General features: G+C 45.1%; 1 protein-coding gene across 1 annotated transcript in view; it reads right to left on the bottom strand.

Moving 5' to 3' along the window:
• The window catches only part of grik2 (glutamate receptor, ionotropic, kainate 2), a 169,963-nt gene that overhangs the window by 45,403 nt on the left and 107,060 nt on the right, over positions 1–17,500 (bottom strand). The window contains 4 exon segments of the mRNA XM_042107244.1: positions 1,074–1,280; positions 10,952–11,065; positions 13,433–13,540; positions 16,175–16,318. Of these exon segments, the coding sequence (XP_041963178.1) occupies positions 1,074–1,280; positions 10,952–11,065; positions 13,433–13,540; positions 16,175–16,318 (573 nt within the window).

Genomic DNA, 17,500 nt, shown 5'->3' with positions numbered 1-17,500 from the left:
GGTTATTAAGTGATGATGCAATAATAGGATAATAAATATTTTTCCGGGTCCAACGGCTCTCAGAGCTGCTCATTTTTCTCCATAGACAGTCAAATAAACTATTTTTTACGCTATTCAGAGTAGCCTTTAAGAAAATTGTCATCCTACTAGTAACTTGTTTCCTCAGTCTAATAAAATCGTATTTTAGAAGCCTGGATGTTACCCTTGATTGTATCATCTGGCTGCACAGCTACAGTAATTATTCTGTTAAAGTTAAGCAATTTTCTTTTACTCTTACTAAAAAGGAGGTGATGTTGACACGATTTACAAGTTGTGAAAACCGTCTGGTTGCGCTAGTAAATGTTTTTTTGATGAAAAAGCTGGTGGACCCGTGATGTCGGACTTAACAACCGGATGGGGTCAGTTATTGAAAATTGGGTGAGCAAGACCTTTTTTCTGTCTGGACACAATTTTTACTGTAGGGGTGTTATCTTGTGAAGCTTACAAGACTGAGTGCATTGTGTGTGTGTGTGTGTTTTAACAAGCTCTATAGAGAATAAGAGTTATGCTTCAGTTCTTCAATTCATCCAGTCTCTAGCTCCACCGAAGAGCTGTATTATACTACCTACCTCCACACACCTCCAGACACACACACACAAAAGCCCATAATCACACCCTCACACACATCCCCAGAAAGCTATTTTTTTCCTCCGTTGCTGTAGTCAGTACAGAAACAATGCATTAAATTAAACAACATATGAGAAATGTACACACACATACACACATGTGTGCGCAATTACTGCTTGAATCCTTCCAGAGTACTCACAGCACTGATTTAAATGACATATTACTGTAATTGAAAGTTGAAATGCTAATTATGAAACTCATTCATTACGACTAAGTTTTTCTTTCATTTTGATAGCCTTTTAGAAATCTCTGCGCCTGACATTCTCCTCTGTGCGGGGAATCAGCTTTCACAGCTCAGTATGTCCATCTCAGGAAGACATTATGGTCAAAACTCCCAAACCTTTGCATTTAATTAACATTTTAACACATCTACATGTTGCCACACCACAGTCGTTTCAATGACTCACGTGGTCAATGAGCTCGCGGACCATGCCGTTCCACTGGCCGGTGGTCTCGTCCTGGCCACCGTACTTGCCGTCCTCCACTAGGCGCACCTCGTAGGTGAAGCCCAAGATGATCGACAGCTCGCGGAGCAGGTCGATGCAGTAGCCCTCAAAGCGGTCGTTCCCGTACAGTGGCTTGTCGGACTTCTTGAACATAACGTAGGGCTCCTCCTGCCATAGGGATGGAGACAGAGAGAAAGAGAGATGGAGGGACAGATATATAGAGAGAAAGAGGAGTGGAGAAAGAGACAGAGTAAGAGAGAGAGAGACAGAGAAGGAGTGAGAGAGGGATGGAAAGAGACAGAGAGTGAATGATGGAAGAGATGAAAGAGACAAGTCAGCGATAGTGAGATACCACTGTATAATGTCTGGTGTCGAGTTCTCAGGAGGTGGGAGATGACAAGCTTTTGAGGCCTGCACACCCCTACAGACACCTTCTCTGGCAAGACACCTCTGTGTGTGTGTGTGTGTGTGTGTGTGCCTGGGTCCATGTGTGTGTATGTGTGTGTGTTTGTGTGTGTGTCTGCAGGGAGGATTCCATGCTTTGATAAAAAGGGATTCACACAAACACACACACACAAACACACACACACACACACACACACACACAGTGAGTCACTGACTCACTGACTCACTCCTACTGTAGACACACACACACACAAAAACATCCAGCCAGTCCAAAGGATGTGTGAAGTGCTGAAGTGCTGAGTGATGCAAGACCATAATAATAAGAGATAATCCCTGTGTGTCCGTATCTGCTGGCCACGGCGCAGGGCTCCCCTGGGCTTGGACTCAGTGGAGGACTGGCAGCAGAGGGCCCGGTGGTGGACAGGCTCCTCTGTCTGGCCAGCGGATGCTTTGTAAATAAGATCAGATGAAGCGATAGCCTGCCAGCGTGGCATGAGGGCCGACTGAACCGCTCGCTACGCGGCACACAGCTGAGCAGATTACCAGGGCTCCATCTCTCTCTCTCTCTCTCCCTCCCTCTCTCCCTCCCTCCCTCTCTCTCTCTCTTTCACAGAAATCCACACTACAAAAGAAAATGTGTCACATCTAAAGGAAGTGGCCAGTGAAACCACATGAAAAGAGTCCGAGTGGATAGCATTGGAACATCCTCCCATGGCGCCCCTGTGTGTGTGTTTGTGTGTGTGTGTCAGTGGGGCAGTGCTGAGGGGATTGTAGCACTGCTTTCCTGCAAGTTAAGGATGACAAGAATCCCCGTGTGACAGAGAGAGAGAGAGAGAGAGAGAGAGAGAGAGAGAGAGAGAGAGAGAGAGAGAGAGAGAGAGAGAGAGAGAGGGAGGGGAGGATGCATCAGTGTTTGGCTTTGGCATTGGGAATGCATGTGATTTCACTTCACCCCAAATACACACACACACACACACCAGTGAGTGGTTTGATTCAGGGGTGGTGTATCATATCCATGGCCCTTGTCCAACCAAAGATAAGCACTCTCCACCCACCTGCCCTCCCACACTCTCACGCACTTACTCCCCCAAATTAGCCAAGGAAGCACAGCCTGCTTTCACCAGGATGCAGCATGACCGCAGACAGACAGCAGCTTCCATCTGCTCTTCGGAAAAGAATTGAGTAGAAGAAGTGAAATGCATAATGCATGTGTGTGTGTGTGTGTGTGTGTGTGAGTGTGCGTGAGAGTGTTTAGGTTGCATGGTGACTCGTGTGCAAATGTGTAGGCATGTGCCTGTCAGCTATTAGAAGAAGAAGAAGAGGCAGAGGCAGAGATAGAGAGATAGAGAGAGAGAGACGGACATAGAGAACTAAACCGTACGCCAAACAAAGCCACACAGCCAGATTTTCATCCCTTGCTCAACAGTCTGTCAATGAAAAGGCGTCCCTGCGTTGTGTGCGAGACCCAATTATGCGTTCTTCTCCACTGCACTCCTTTCTCCTGACAGAAAGTGTAACTAATTGCGGCTATATTTAACCGGGGTAAATTATGGATAAGAGTTTTCCTTTTTCATTCAGACACACTGTTCAAAGCATGCCATTTCATTTAACCACACTGAAACATGCTCAACTCCACATCCTGCAGATAATAGACCACCACTCCGTTTGAGAGTAAGACAAGGCTTTTAAAAGCAGGGCTACTCCTAAAACCCTTTTCAAGCTTTTAATACTAGTTGTTGTTCACTAATAGCTAGTGATGGCGAGATGAAGCTTCTTGAAACCTTGAAGCTTTCCAGCCAAATGTGTTGAAAAGTGGTTCATTTCTCGAGGCTTCGAATGCACCCTAGGACACCAACTGGTCAATAAAAATACAACACATAAAAATTCCTAACACAAAAGCTATACAAAAAGTGCCATTTGGTCCGCAAATGCTTGATATATTCATAAGTACAGGCATTGGGGAATACAAGCGATTCCCGTATTGAATATTTCCTCTTTGTAGCCTAACAAAGTAGTAGGCTAGCTAGGCGACCTGTGAAAATTCATGAAACTCGAGATAAGGATCGAACCCAGGTTGCGAGATCCCTAACCTAACGCTAACGATTACCAATCTGTATTAAATTGTAGGCTAACGTTGGGTAAAATTACACAGAAGAGAGCAAAGTGTTTTTGTAACTGAGTGTGTTTGAAGAACAGAGGGCAGTGAAAGTGCTTTGGTACCTGGGTAGTATTTTTGATAAACAGAGACCAACGACTGACAACTACCTGCGAGTAGGCTACGTATCCGAGTATGGGGCATCTTTATAGTCGAAGCGTCCTGCCTAAAGTGAACCACAACTCGAAGCAGTGGAGCCAAACGAGGCTTCGAACATCACGTCTGACGTCAAATTACCAATACAACTCAAGCCTCGATATGGGGCTTTGCTGGGAATGGCTTGACGTTCTCAACACACGCTTCGGAGCCTCTGTATCAACCGTTACATCACTACTAATAGCTACTGGGGACAGGCTGGCCTGACAGTGCGAGATATCTTATAATATAACGCAAACTCAAAGAGCAAAGAGCCCTGCTGAGCACAGAGATGCGTCTGGGAACAGTGTGTGTGTGTGTGTGTGTGTGTGTGTGTGTGTGTGTGCATGTGTATGTGCTTGTGTTAATATGTGTGTGTGGCTTATGCTCTCTCTCTCTCTCTCTCTCTGTGCATGTGTGTGTGTGTGTGTGTGTGTGTGTGTGTGTGTGTGTGTGTGCATGTGTATGTGCTTGTGTTAATATGTGTGTGTGGCTTATGCTCTCTCTCTCTCTCTCTCTCTCTCTGTGCATGTGTGTGCGTGTGTGTGTGTGTGTGTGTGTGGTGTGTGTCACCATGGTAACAAACACCACAGCGGGGGCTTTCCTGGATGTGAGTGAGACGGTGAGAGGCGAGCGGTGTTTGGACACGGTGTCGGATGCTGTTGAGACGGCTCCTCTGAAATTGGATACACAGGGAAGTCGATGCTATCTTCCTCTTTTGCTCGGTAACCATGGGAAAATGAAAGAGCACCTTGGCCTGAGCTTCTTAGCTTTGTTTGATTTAGCAAGATATGAGAGTTATGAGATCCAACACATTGGAATGTACCATGGGAAAAGTATTATTTGACTGACTAATAAAAACAAAAGGATATGATTAAGTCTGGCCAATCAATGCAATGCATATGGCCTATGGATCACTTCCCCTGCACTGCAGAGGAAAAAGATCACTCGTGACTTGCTGGAGGGAGTATACTGCCTCTGTTAGCTCCTCTCACCATTTTCCTCCATTTGGCTGATGCTTTTATCCAAAGCGACTTATATATGTCAATTATGAGAAGGGCCAGTCACCCCAGAGCAACTCAGGGTTAAGTATATAAGTATAAGTATAAGTATATATACTTTTTTGATCCCGTGAGGGAAATTTGGTCTCTGCATTTAACCCATTCGGTGAATTAGTGAAACACAAACAGCACACAGTGAACACACAGTGAGGTGAAGCACACACTAATCCCGGCGCAGTGAGCTGCCTGCTACAACAGGGGCGCTCGGGGAGCAGTGAGGGGTTAGGTGCCTTGCTCAAGGGCACTTCAGCCGCGGTCCACTGGTCGGGGCTCGAACCGGCAACTCTCCGGTTACAAGTCCAGAGTGCTAACCAGTGGTTAGGTGCCTTGCTCAAGGGCATGATGGTGGCAGTTGGGACTGGAACCCACAACTTGTCTGGCTACTGCAAGGTAGCCCAGATCCACAGCCACCATGCTACCACCACCCACCCTTTCGCTTGGCTATTAGCACTCACAGCTGAAACTCCTGTCCTCCATCATTCGCCTCTCATCTTTACTCTTTCTGAGAGACAGGTTTGGGAAAAGGTCAGGTTCTGTCTCTGTCACTGTGCCAGGTCTATACCAGATCCAGATCATACTGGTATCAGATATGTGCCACATCTAGACTGACCGAGGCAAGGCCCAATCAAAGCCAGCTGATTTCTGCCATGCTATTCTCCCTGACCGACAGAACTAGAGGGATGTTAGGAAGACCAGACCAGGACATCACATAATTAGGACAAATAGGACCTGCTAGTAGTCAGCATGCCAGGGATGCTAAATAATGTTGAAGCAAGCTGTTATTTCTTAGAAAGTGAGAGAGGGGATTTGCTCAAATAAAATAGAGAGAGAGAGAGAGAGAGAGAGAGAGAGAGAGAGAGAGAGAGAGAGAGAGTGAGAGAGAGAGAAAGAGAGAGTGAGAGAGAGCGAGAGAGAGAGTGAGAGAGAGTGAGAGAGCAAGAGAGAGAGAGAGAGATAGAGAGAGAGAGTAAGAGTGTGAGAGAGAAAGAATGAGAGAGAGAGAGAGAGAGAGAGAGACTTCCGTACTGGCTCCATTGCCCCCTCTTTCTTCCCCCACAGTGAGAGTGCCACGGGCTCCAGCGCTCAGCAGTGCTGGGCATATGGACGTGTGCTGGCGCAGATGGAGGGTTCAGATGTCAGATGTGATCAAAGTGTGCAACCCCTCACTGAGCTCTACATCCCACAGCTGTAAGCAAAACCTGCAATAACGAACAAACGGATGGATGGATCGCCATAACAAGTAGTGCACAGATAGAGAGAGAAGTATCACTATTAGATAGATAGATAGATAGATAGATAGATGGATAGATAGATAGACAGATAGATAGGTAGACAGATAGATGGATATATACATACATACATACATACTGTATGTGTGTGTGTGTGTGTGTGTGTGTGTGTGTGTGTGTGTGTGTGTGTGTGTGTGTGTGTGTGTGCAGTAGAGGTCGCATGAGAGCATGATTTCACAATTCTAGTACCCCTTAACAAGATTGCACTCTTGAGTACTATGGTAGGGGGGTAGGGGAGGGGTGTTGTAGCATAACATATAGATAATAGAATGCATGTTTAATGTCATACATAGAGAAAGTATAGAATTAATGACATGAAGATGACTCTATGGTCTAACCTTACACGGTGGTTATGTGTATTAATGATACCTGTGATATCAGTGCAGAAAAGAAAAACCTAAACCCACACAACTCTGGAGTTTCTGTTGCTGGGGTTCTTTTTGTCTGTTTTTCATTGAATGCTCCTCAATCCATGACTTTCAATTTAAATGTGTTAGTGTGGGTGTGCTGCAGGTCTGCTGAAACTCGGCGGAAAGGAATTCTGGGGTTTTTCAAGCTATTAGCCACTCATAACCTTCAACCTGCTTTCAACACTGAAATACTGCAATTACCGCAAACAGCCAGGAGGCCTATTACACACACACACACACATTACTAATGATTGACAACTGATTCACCCACCCACAGTGGCATCTGCATGCCTTTTGGCCCAGAGGCAGCCAACAGACTCATTCCTAATGTTGATGATTAATGCCAATAATTAGAAGACAGATATTTGCAAATGCTGTTGTGTGGTTTAACACAACATACCCCTGCGCTCTGAAAGATAACTTAGCCGTAGGTTCAGTTTTGAAAGGGGTTAATGAAGCATTTCTTTGGCCCCTTCTTGTACCTTTCTGGAGCTTTCTCTTTCCAGCAGGCTCCTAGCAACATAATGATGTAGGGATGTTGTCAAACACACACACACACACACACACACACACACACACACACACACACACACACACACACACACACAGAGACACTGAAGCTTCATCATTTGAAGCTTACTCCCATACAGAATATCAGATACAGCAATGCTGGAAAATATGACCACCTAGCCCAGTAAACCAAATTCAATAAAACCTAAAAGGCATCCGGGCTGCTGAAAGGCACCTACAGTAATACTAAATGGTTTCAAACAAACACTATGCCGTGACTCTTTGAGAACAAATGTAACAGCTTGCTTTGAACTGCTCTTAATTATTCATTTTCATCAACTCCCATCCACGGCTGTAATAGGGAGTGCATTTCCAGACACTTGATGTCATAAGGAAACACATATATGGCTGAGGGATGTACTTGTGCAGTGGTTTATATGGAATAGGGTCCTATGAAGGGTCCTGGAGCATAATAATGAAACTATTCAAATGATAGTGAACTGATAAACTGAGCACTGATAAATTCAGTGCTCTTTTACAGAGGAGCACTGATTGAGCACTGAATGGCCTTTTTGAACTATAAAGGTTTTGGTAATCACCTGAAACGAATTATATCTGTAAAAGCGAGTGGTACTGTTAAAGGGTTTCATGTTTCCCTCTAACCATGTGAGAACGGACTCTGTAATGAACTCAAACTCAAACCCAAGGTGGTCATCTATAGGCCAGGATGAACAAGAAGATTCCTGTGAACCGAAATCCCGTCTGGCACCACCTCGCAACACAGCCGGTATGACTATGATACAGTATGTCTCTCTATCACACCTTCCTCTCTTTCTCTTGCAGCTGTTTTGAACTCTGAATCCATTGAATTCTCTCTTCTGATCTTTCTTTTCCCCAGACCACAGCGCTGCTCCCTTTCTTCCTCGCTCCTCTATTTGAAAAGTTGAACAGGGGAATGTTTGCTTTTGCTTGCGACGACCCATTAAAAACGCTTTCACACAAAAAAAAAAACCTTCGGAACAATGGGGTGCTCCAGAAACAAACCTGAGCACATTAAAATGTCATGTGAAGTCTGACTTTCATCGCCGCCTCTCTGTCTCCCTCCATTGCTCTCTCTCTCTCTCTCTCTCTCTCTCTCTCTCTCTCTCTCTCTCTCTCTCTCTCTCTCTCTCTCTCTCTCTCCACGCTCGCTGCCTCTTCTCTCATTTGTGGCACCTTTGATCCTGGGTCGGCAGGCTGCGAGAGCGAGGATTTGTACCGCTTAATTCATTCTGATCGGAGACGGATAGATGGAGCGGGGAGGGGACTAAATAAACCTCTTATATCGAATTCAACTTTAATTAATTGTTTCTCATGCTCAGAATACAGAATTTTTCACCGGCGCCGCTCTGATTGGCAACTCCCACCGGGGGACTGTGACTGCTGCACGCCTGTGAAGAAGAGTGGGTGGGCTCTGACTCCCGTGCCAATGCATCGCCCTCCTACTTTATTCAAGCAATGATACTCTGGTTTTTTTTGTTTGTTTGTTTGTTTTTCGATATTTTTAAAAGAAGAAAGGGAAAAAAGAAGCCCTTCCTTCCACATGCAGAGGAAAGGGGTGTGTGTGTGTGGGGGGGTGGGGGGGGGGGGTTTGGGGGTTGGAGGGGGTACACAACCTTCCCAAACAGCATTCTGGGATGCTGGAGGAATCACTGCATATGCATCATCTGTTCTGAAAGCTCATCTCCCCGCACCCTTCTATCTCCACGGTGACGGACGGTTGGTACGGGGACCTCTTTGTAGTTCTGACTTCAGTCTTTGCGCCATCCATCAGCAGCCAGACAGCAAGAGGCCCTTGAACCCCCTGTAATGTGGCTCAGACGCCTAATGGAATCTTCAGTTGCAGCACTGATGTAACCACATGGAAATTCGATGTGTCTCTGACGTCTTCAAGAAAAGCGCATGTGTTTCTGACTATATTGCTGCCAAAACTCCTCTGCAGAGGACAGGTTTCATCAGAGTGAAGAAAGTAAGGAAGTCCACATATCTTAACTTTTATAATAACTTTTCATAATGATTTTTGCATTGCCGTGTCAAAGTACCTCTAAAAACTTTTCACCACTTGCGAGCAGTTGAGTGACAAAGATAATGGAATGCGAGCAGAGTGATTGACACAGGGGGTCCAGAAGTTCCAAAAAGTAACAACCTCTGGTCTCCTGAGTCTACCGAGCTCAGAGCGCTTCTTAAGAGCTCGGGGCCCTCCACATATGCAACATGACTCACCAGCGACAGACAATTACAGCTGCCTAAAAGCTGAGCTAATAGTGGCGGCTTGTGTGTGGAGCAGCTGTGCAGAGAATAAGAGAAATTGAAGGTGGATAATGGTGTGGTTCAGTTGTGTACATATAGTGCGATGGCTCACTTTTTCTTAATTCTGGCACCCGCTTGGTCTGGCTGTGTGACTCATTCTCTGCAGTATGACTTTTGGAGGAAGGGGGAAAACAACTATTTTTTCCTCTAACTGCAGTTACGCAAACAGCAAAGACTGAGTTCTTCTTCAGCTGTGAAGTGAAACTTAGATAAATACTATTGATCCTGAGGGGACATTTAGACAACAGACCATGTCACAAGCATTATTCTACCATAATTGGCATAAGACCTTTAAATTCTTCACAAATATTGTTTATTGTTGTTGTTGAGTTTGAAAGAACGAGAAAAATATGGCTGCTTATATGATATAAATCTTATTGGGTGGTAACAAACAAACATACAAATAGGGATATCAGGGGTGTGATTGGCAAAGGTACAAAAAAAGAAAATATATGTAGCATGGAGTGACCCCCCCAACCCCCCCATGTTGTGTAGGCTGGAACTGATACAGAGTTCTAAGTGCGTGTGTTGTAGCACTTTCCTGGCTGCCACTTCACGGTGTCTCGAGAGGCCATGTTTCCCGAGCTGGCATGAGCTGCACTTACGTTACTTGCTGAGGGCTAGCGCCCGTCTCCGCAGGTAAACGTGCCCGCTGACAACTAACACACCTGCACAACATTTATTCCCACAGCAGGTGCAACGAAAATGGAAGCCAGTTTAGAAACCAAATGTATTGTGGTCAGAAGAGCCATTTCAAATCACAGAAATAAAAGCAGTTATTGTAATTCTGCCACAGCTCTCTGATTATGAGTATTTGCCAGGAAAGCCAGTGCGGCTGAAATCCACCTCTGAGGTCTTGTGGTGGAGCGCGGTGGTGGGCTTCGTCCGTCTGAATGAAATGAGCCGAGGGACGGGTGAGTGGCCTGTGGCGTGCTGCTGGATGACGCATGTCTTTATTCTCATGACTCTATAATAATAGCAATCTATACCCTCAGGCCACTGGAATGATCTCATAAAAACAAAAAATAATTTTAGTAGCGGGCTGGGGAGGGGAAAAAAAAGGGAAACATTTTCCCGCCGGCTTTCCAGTTTATCTGTAAAGCCTCCGTGACCTGGCCTTTGCGAGGTGAGGGAACAGTAATATTAGCAGGGTGACAGTGGGCTAAACCCCTGCAGCGAGAGTTTTCATCCATTTCTGGGATGTGAGATGCTGGCACATTTCACAATGGCAACTCTGACTGTGTTCAGTATTAAATAAACCCTAAAAAGGTGATTATCGGCTGTAAAACAAATAGATATTGTAGCAGTTGTTTGATTATGTGTTGCTAACACATTTATTTAGCTTTGCTTCTGAGGGCTAGAGAGACTGGTTACATAAACTATTCACTGAATAACCAGGATCCTGTCAGTAAGAATATGTTAGGAATAAGGAGTGTGTCTTCACTAAGATGGTGTAGATAAAATGTTGTGTTTACAAATGATGGTGGTAGCAAAATGCTGAGAGGAGAGAGGAGAGGTTCTTTACCAGTATGGTGGAGACGACCAGGGAGCGATTGGATAAAGAGTCTGTGACGTTTGTGGATTTTCCCTTCTGATTTTCAGTCATGTTCAGCCCACTGGAAGGATCCCACGTACCAATCTAGAAGAAGACACACCATAAACAACTGTAAGGACCAAGACATAACTGAATGTACTGTAGACTTTCTGTGAGAAAATATTTTGGTAACACTTTTTGCCCTCAGAGACCAAAATCAACTGTAAAGATTCAGGTTCAGTATGTAAAATTGTTGTTGAACAATTAGTAAACAACGTAGCCACATCCAACCCTTAACCTCAACCTTCACCATAAATCGTAGTTAACAGAGTGGCAACAGGTAGTTTGTTGATATTCGGAGCATCTGTAGTCTGTGGACGGACTATCCAAGTAAAGTGTGACCAATATTTCATTTTGCTATTTTTTAAACCATTACAGAACCAGAAGGGCACTCTGAGAGTGCAAGGCCAAATGCCCTTTTACGCCAACTTAGTAAAAGTGAAACACCCTGTGATTTAGATCCACTCCAAAATTGAACGGTTTCTTACACAGCTCCATGCAACACCTTTCCACCAAGCTTCACATACACCCAGTAGGGTCAGCAATGCTTATTCTGCTCACCAACAATCAGACCAACAAACCGCACTGAAAACTCAAGGCAATGATTCAGCTGCTGATAAAACTATATCATCACTACTAGGTGCAAAAGTACAGTCAAATCCAAGTGGCAAGTTAAGTCACATCATAGGCCTTATGGAGATCTGGCATACCAGAAAGGCACAATAAAACCTCTACATGTATATGTGAACCCTGATCTATTAAAAGCATGTTAGGAATGGCCGTCAATTAAATTTAATTGGCAATGGTCAAAGGAGCTTTTAGCCTTACATGCCTTTAAGCCCTATGTTATATTCTAAAAAGCTATTAATAATCAGGAGAGCTGTCATACGAATATTAACTTTATATCTCGAGAGTGTCAAAGCAACCTTAGTTTGTAATAGACATTAACTTAGTCATACAGTATAAGACTTACTGTACATACACACCCAAACACACACACACACACACACAAACAAAGGTTTCAGTATTTTTAAATTAGCGGCAGGTATTTGATAGACATTTCTCAACACTTACACATTACCATGTATGAGCAATATTACTGAGTAACCTAATAGTTCATTCAGGCACTGTTCTATTGAATAAAATTACCCCTAATTATCCATTTAAGGTTAGAGAAATGTATTTTAAAAGCCTAATATTCCCAAAGACCCTCCTAGCCATGTCTAACTATCTGCAGAGTTCACCCGTTTTACAAAGAGACACCCTGAGGAGGCGCTTTGACTGCAGTGTGAACTCAGAGACTGTGCCAGCGGTCTATACCACTGAAGGAAATGATGTCAGAGTTGAAGTGTGATATTTTTTTAATATGTAGTAGTACATCCAAGTGTGCGCACACATGTATCACATGTAAGCATTTTTCGAGCGAATCAATGCGCTCATATGAACGTGCCTAAGAGTGTGTGTGTGTGTACCTGTGCATGTGTGTGTGTGTGTGTGTGTGTGTGTGTGTGTGCGTGTTTAAGTGTGAAAATCATTAAGAGGTAGAGGAGGAGGAGGAAGAGGAGGGTGGCGTTACGATGAGAGGTGTAAGCGCCACCATTTGCGTGCATGCGTGGCCTCTCCTGTTGTCTCTCTTTCTCCCCTGGGGCCCCTTGGCGTAGGTGGTGCAGGCCATAGAGATCAAGCCCCCGGGGGAGGGGGCGACTCAGCATCAATAAGAGGGGCTCAAAACAAAGTGCTTGAGATGCCTTCAAAAAGCGCCTCAGCCCCTTCGCTCGGAATTGCAAATGAACTCTTTAATTCAGTCTTCATGAAGCTAGAGGGCCTCAGAAGGGGGGGTTTTATTAATGGACTAAATTATTTATGGAGGTGATAACACACACACACACACACACACACACACACACACACACACACACACACGCATACACTCACACACACAGAGAGACGCACACACACTACCAGTGGAATGAGAGGGGTCACAGGCTGCTGAGAGGCATGCCGCAAGACCTGTGTGTGTGTGTGTGTGTGTGTGTGTGCATGTGTGTGTGTGTGTGTGTGTGTGTGTGTGTGTGTGTGTGTGTGTGCGTGTGTATATATGTGTGTGTGTGTGTGTGTGTGTGTGTGTGTGTGTGTGTGTGTGTGTGTATGTGTATGTGTGTATATGTGTGTGTGTGTGTATATGTGTGTGTATGTTAGACTTTTGATGCTGACACAATTCCATCTCCTGCTGTATAACATATGTACATTATACATTCAGTGCTGACATCTATCCATCTATGACACATACCATAACTTAACATAATCAGCACAGTTATGCTACACTATGCACCTTAACTCACACTCCCCCCACACCCACCAAACAGACAGACAGACACACACACACACGCACGCACACACCAACACAAATACCTTCTCAAGGCCTTCCTCCTTTAAGCTGATGACGTCGAGGTCGAAGTCTGTCCTCAAGCCATTGGTTTTGTTGAAGTTAATCCTCCCGGTCAAGCCGTCCCAGTGGGCCTAAAGGTGTGCAAACACACACACACACACACACACACACACACACACACACACGCATCACAACCTGGAGGCGCCTGTCCGGCCAGCACAAATTAATCCATTCCTGGCAAAGCCCGCCGATTCATTATTCAAAGGAATTAAGGAGTTCACCTTCATGTGGGTCACATGAACAAATACACACAAACACACACACACAGAGCGAGAGAGAGAGAGAGAGAGAGAGAGAGAGAGCAAGAGAGAGACACATGCACTCACATCCAGGGCCACAATGCTTCTCTGTGGTGAGCAAGCGAGGGAGGCCTTACTTGTTGAGGTGGATCAGGGAAGGCACGGCCATGATACATAAAACATGTCCTCTTCAAGAGCACTGTGCCTGTGTGGACATGGGCTTCTGTGGCTTAGCCAATTTACATCTCTTTCTTTCTCTCTTCTCACTATCTTTTATGATTTTCCCCACATCCTCTCTCTCTCTATCTCCCACACAAAAACACAGGCTTGTCAAAATAAAAAAATATGTTTAATCAATTGAACTTCCCACCCTTTGTGTGCCATATTAGTGTCACCCCCTCTTTTGTTTGCTATCATGGCAAGTCAGTGTTTATGAATGCCACTACACTAGGAACAATAGCCCTTTCTAAGGCTAATTATGCACACATGAGCACAGTCTCGACGATAACAACATGATGCCTTTGATCACGCCAAGGCAGGCGTGCTGAGATCCTACAGCCACTCGGAATGCAGCTCCCTCGCCCGAGCACGCGGCTTCGCTCTCTTCCTCTCATCCACTTCCTCTCTGCGTGGGCCCTCTCTGTGCAGCCGCGTGTGATGTGGTTCTAGCTAATGCGACCTTCTGACGAGGCCTGACCTTGCTGGACACTAGCGGTTACTGCCCCCATGCTGCACACGTCCCTCTGTAGTCTAGGCGCTTCTGGAAAGGGGGCCACAGTTCCACAGCCTCAGTGTCAACTCGGACAGTCAGGAAGGAGCATGCAGGTCAATGACTGTAAATCGTCATCATGTCAATGTCATGCCCTTACGTTAGACATTTACATTTACAAGTATTCATTTAACAGACAATTTAGATTTAGTTGTCCAAAGTGACTTACATATGTCAACTATATTACAAGGGATTATATTATCCCTGGAGCAACTTGGAGTTAAGTGCCTTGCTCATGGACATAACGGTGGAAGCCGGGAATTGAACCCACAACTTTCAAGCTACTGCACGTTAGCCCAGCTCTTTAACCACTACGCTAAATGAAGCCTTAAACAGGTCCCATGATTCCTAATGGAGCCATATTCTAATGTGCTTCTTTGGGGCCTGAGTGTGCATAGTAGGGAACATATGGCTCAGTTCTAGCCAGTGCCAACCCAGACTGGGTCGGATCTGCTCCATGCCTCAGTTCCCCTCTGGTTGCCTCGCTTTCCACTTTCAGTGCAGGCTAAATATGCTGTATGTCGACACTCCTCAGTGATGGCAGATGATGACCTTAACACTGGCCCGCTTGTCCACAGGATGTCTGGTGATCGGACAACGAAACCCACGGCATTGCAAGTAATTCTGATGCCATAGACAGGTACAGAAAACACCTCCCCCACATCTTTGCCAGCTTAGAGAGAGTCAAAATCGCTTGTGTAACAGTTCAAAGAGCGACATTGACTGTACTTTAATGTGACAAAATCCCCCATCTTTTCTCTCCCCACCTCCTCCTGTGGTTGGAGACTTAGCGAGGCACTTGTGATATCTCGCTCAGCAAACACGAGGCTTTACTGCGCCTAAATATAGGCTGCCGAAGCAGCTCATAAGTGACAGCGAAGTTCGGATTAGCCGTCCCAGTTCTTTTTTTTCTCTCTCTTTTCGTTTCTTGTCTCGGAAAATAGCACAGTGAAGAATAATTACCAAAGATTAAGATAAGTTAGACGCTTTCTGCTCAGTAGGATGTAGGATATTACAGACAGCCAGGTCAGAGTATAATGAATGAGAGAAAGAGAGAGAGAATGAGAGAGAGAGAGAGAGATAGAGAGAGAAACAACAAACATACTGTACTCACAGGAGTCAGGAACTGAAGTCAAGTACATATTTAAAATGTCAGAAACAAATAGCACATGACAAACTCAACAAACCACACAAGATACTATAACCCCCAAAACACTAAAGTCGTACAATATTCAGGATCAAGGGCAATGGTGCTCCACTCTTCCATTCCACACTCTCTTCAGCTGTCACTAAGGATAATTAGATGCCTCCCTGAGCTAAAATTAGTGGAGCCCAGAGTGATAGATTAGGCAGGAGATACAATTTCACCACTGGCTAGATCCCTCTGGGACGCCGTGGTTTCTCTGAGCTCGATTGCTTTTGTGTCACCATAAATATTTAGCCAAGGCCTGTCAAGCACACATTATGCATTTCTCAGTCTCCATTTAGATCTATAAGGCTGGCCATGAACACTCATTTACTACTTACTACAATGTGAGTGTGTGTGTGTGTGTGTGTCTCTGCATCTACATGTGTGTGTGTGTGTGTGTGTGTGTGTGTGTGTGTGTGTGTGTGTGTGTATGTGTATGTGTGTGTGTGTGTGTGTGTGTGTGTGTGTATGTGCTTGTGTGCATGTGTGTGCTTGCGTGCCACTGTACCTCCTTGATGAGGGCCATGAAGCGGTTTCCGAAGCGCCAGGGCTTGTGGCGGTTGCACTGCAGTGAGCTTACGGTGATCTGAGGCGACTGTTGCACGGCCACCGCCACCACGTGCACCGCGTCGTACATCAGCGCCGCGTCCGTCTGAAAAATACACCGAAAGGCAAGACGTAAGACTCGCGGGGAGAGGACATTACTAGTAGAATGAGACGCTAGCAACACCAGGATTAATGTACATGCAGGAATGCTAATGGACAGTTATGTCCCTGCTTATCCATACCCATGACAAAGCCCATGACATTTTATTTTTTTATTAACCAAGAAAACAATACATTTTTCCATGTATATCACTAGCACAATGTACAGTCTTTTATTTCATGATTATGCTATTTCAAGACAGAATAAACCTACAGATCAAATGAAAGTGCATACTGAATCTACAAGGTGGCCTTAACTTTACATTGGTAAAGGCTTTAAAGGATTTTACACAAAAAGAAAAGAGAGAGAGGCTGTATACTCCACTGTGTAAGAGACTGGGGTTGGATTTAATGCTCTGCTCAGTGTTGATATTTATCATAGTGCAGAACAATCAGAGTGAGAAATCATCCATTTCCATTAAGTGTGTTGACAATTTACAGAGCCAATAGCATGGCCCTGCATAGTGACTATTTGGCAGCTACTGTATGATCAGACCAGCATGCAATTGTGTCTTGCTGTGGCCTGGAGGAAGACAACATAAGTGCCTGTTTCTGACACTGGTCCCATGGATGGTTCTGTCTCCTTTAGAATGGAGACACACAGCAGACCTCCACTGCTTTGGAGAAACAGAGGTGTGACCAAGTAAAATGAGTCTGGGCGGAGGTGTGTGGATGTATGTGTGTGCGTGTATGTGTGTGTGTGTGTGTGTGTGTGTGTGTGTGTCTGTTTGTGTGTGTCTGTGTGTGTGTGTGTGTGTCTGTTTGTGTGTGTGTGTGTGTCTGTTTGTGTGTGTGCTGGCAACCGGATGGATTTAGGAACCAAAACCTCTTATTCCACATCCACACACATACACACACACACACACACACAAACATACACACATTCAGACACACACAAAAAATCTAATTAGTGTTTGTCGTGGATGATTGAAAAGCAATCACAACAGCAGTGGCCATTTGTTGCATGAAAATCAGGCCTGAAGGAGACATCTTAAATTGCTGTCCTGTTGAATAAATCATGGCCAAACCTGTCATTTTTCCCCCCACTCACAGCTCTGATTGTCTGCCGCAAGGTTGTGGCCAAAAGACGATTTGCCTGTAATGATATGGTGGGGCGGATTGTGACGTC

The sequence above is a fragment of the Alosa sapidissima genome, chromosome 10, assembly GCF_018492685.1.
Source record: "Alosa sapidissima isolate fAloSap1 chromosome 10, fAloSap1.pri, whole genome shotgun sequence".
Classification (NCBI taxonomy): Eukaryota; Metazoa; Chordata; class Actinopteri; order Clupeiformes; family Clupeidae; genus Alosa; species Alosa sapidissima.
This window is presented reverse-complemented; position numbering and strand designations above follow the sequence as displayed.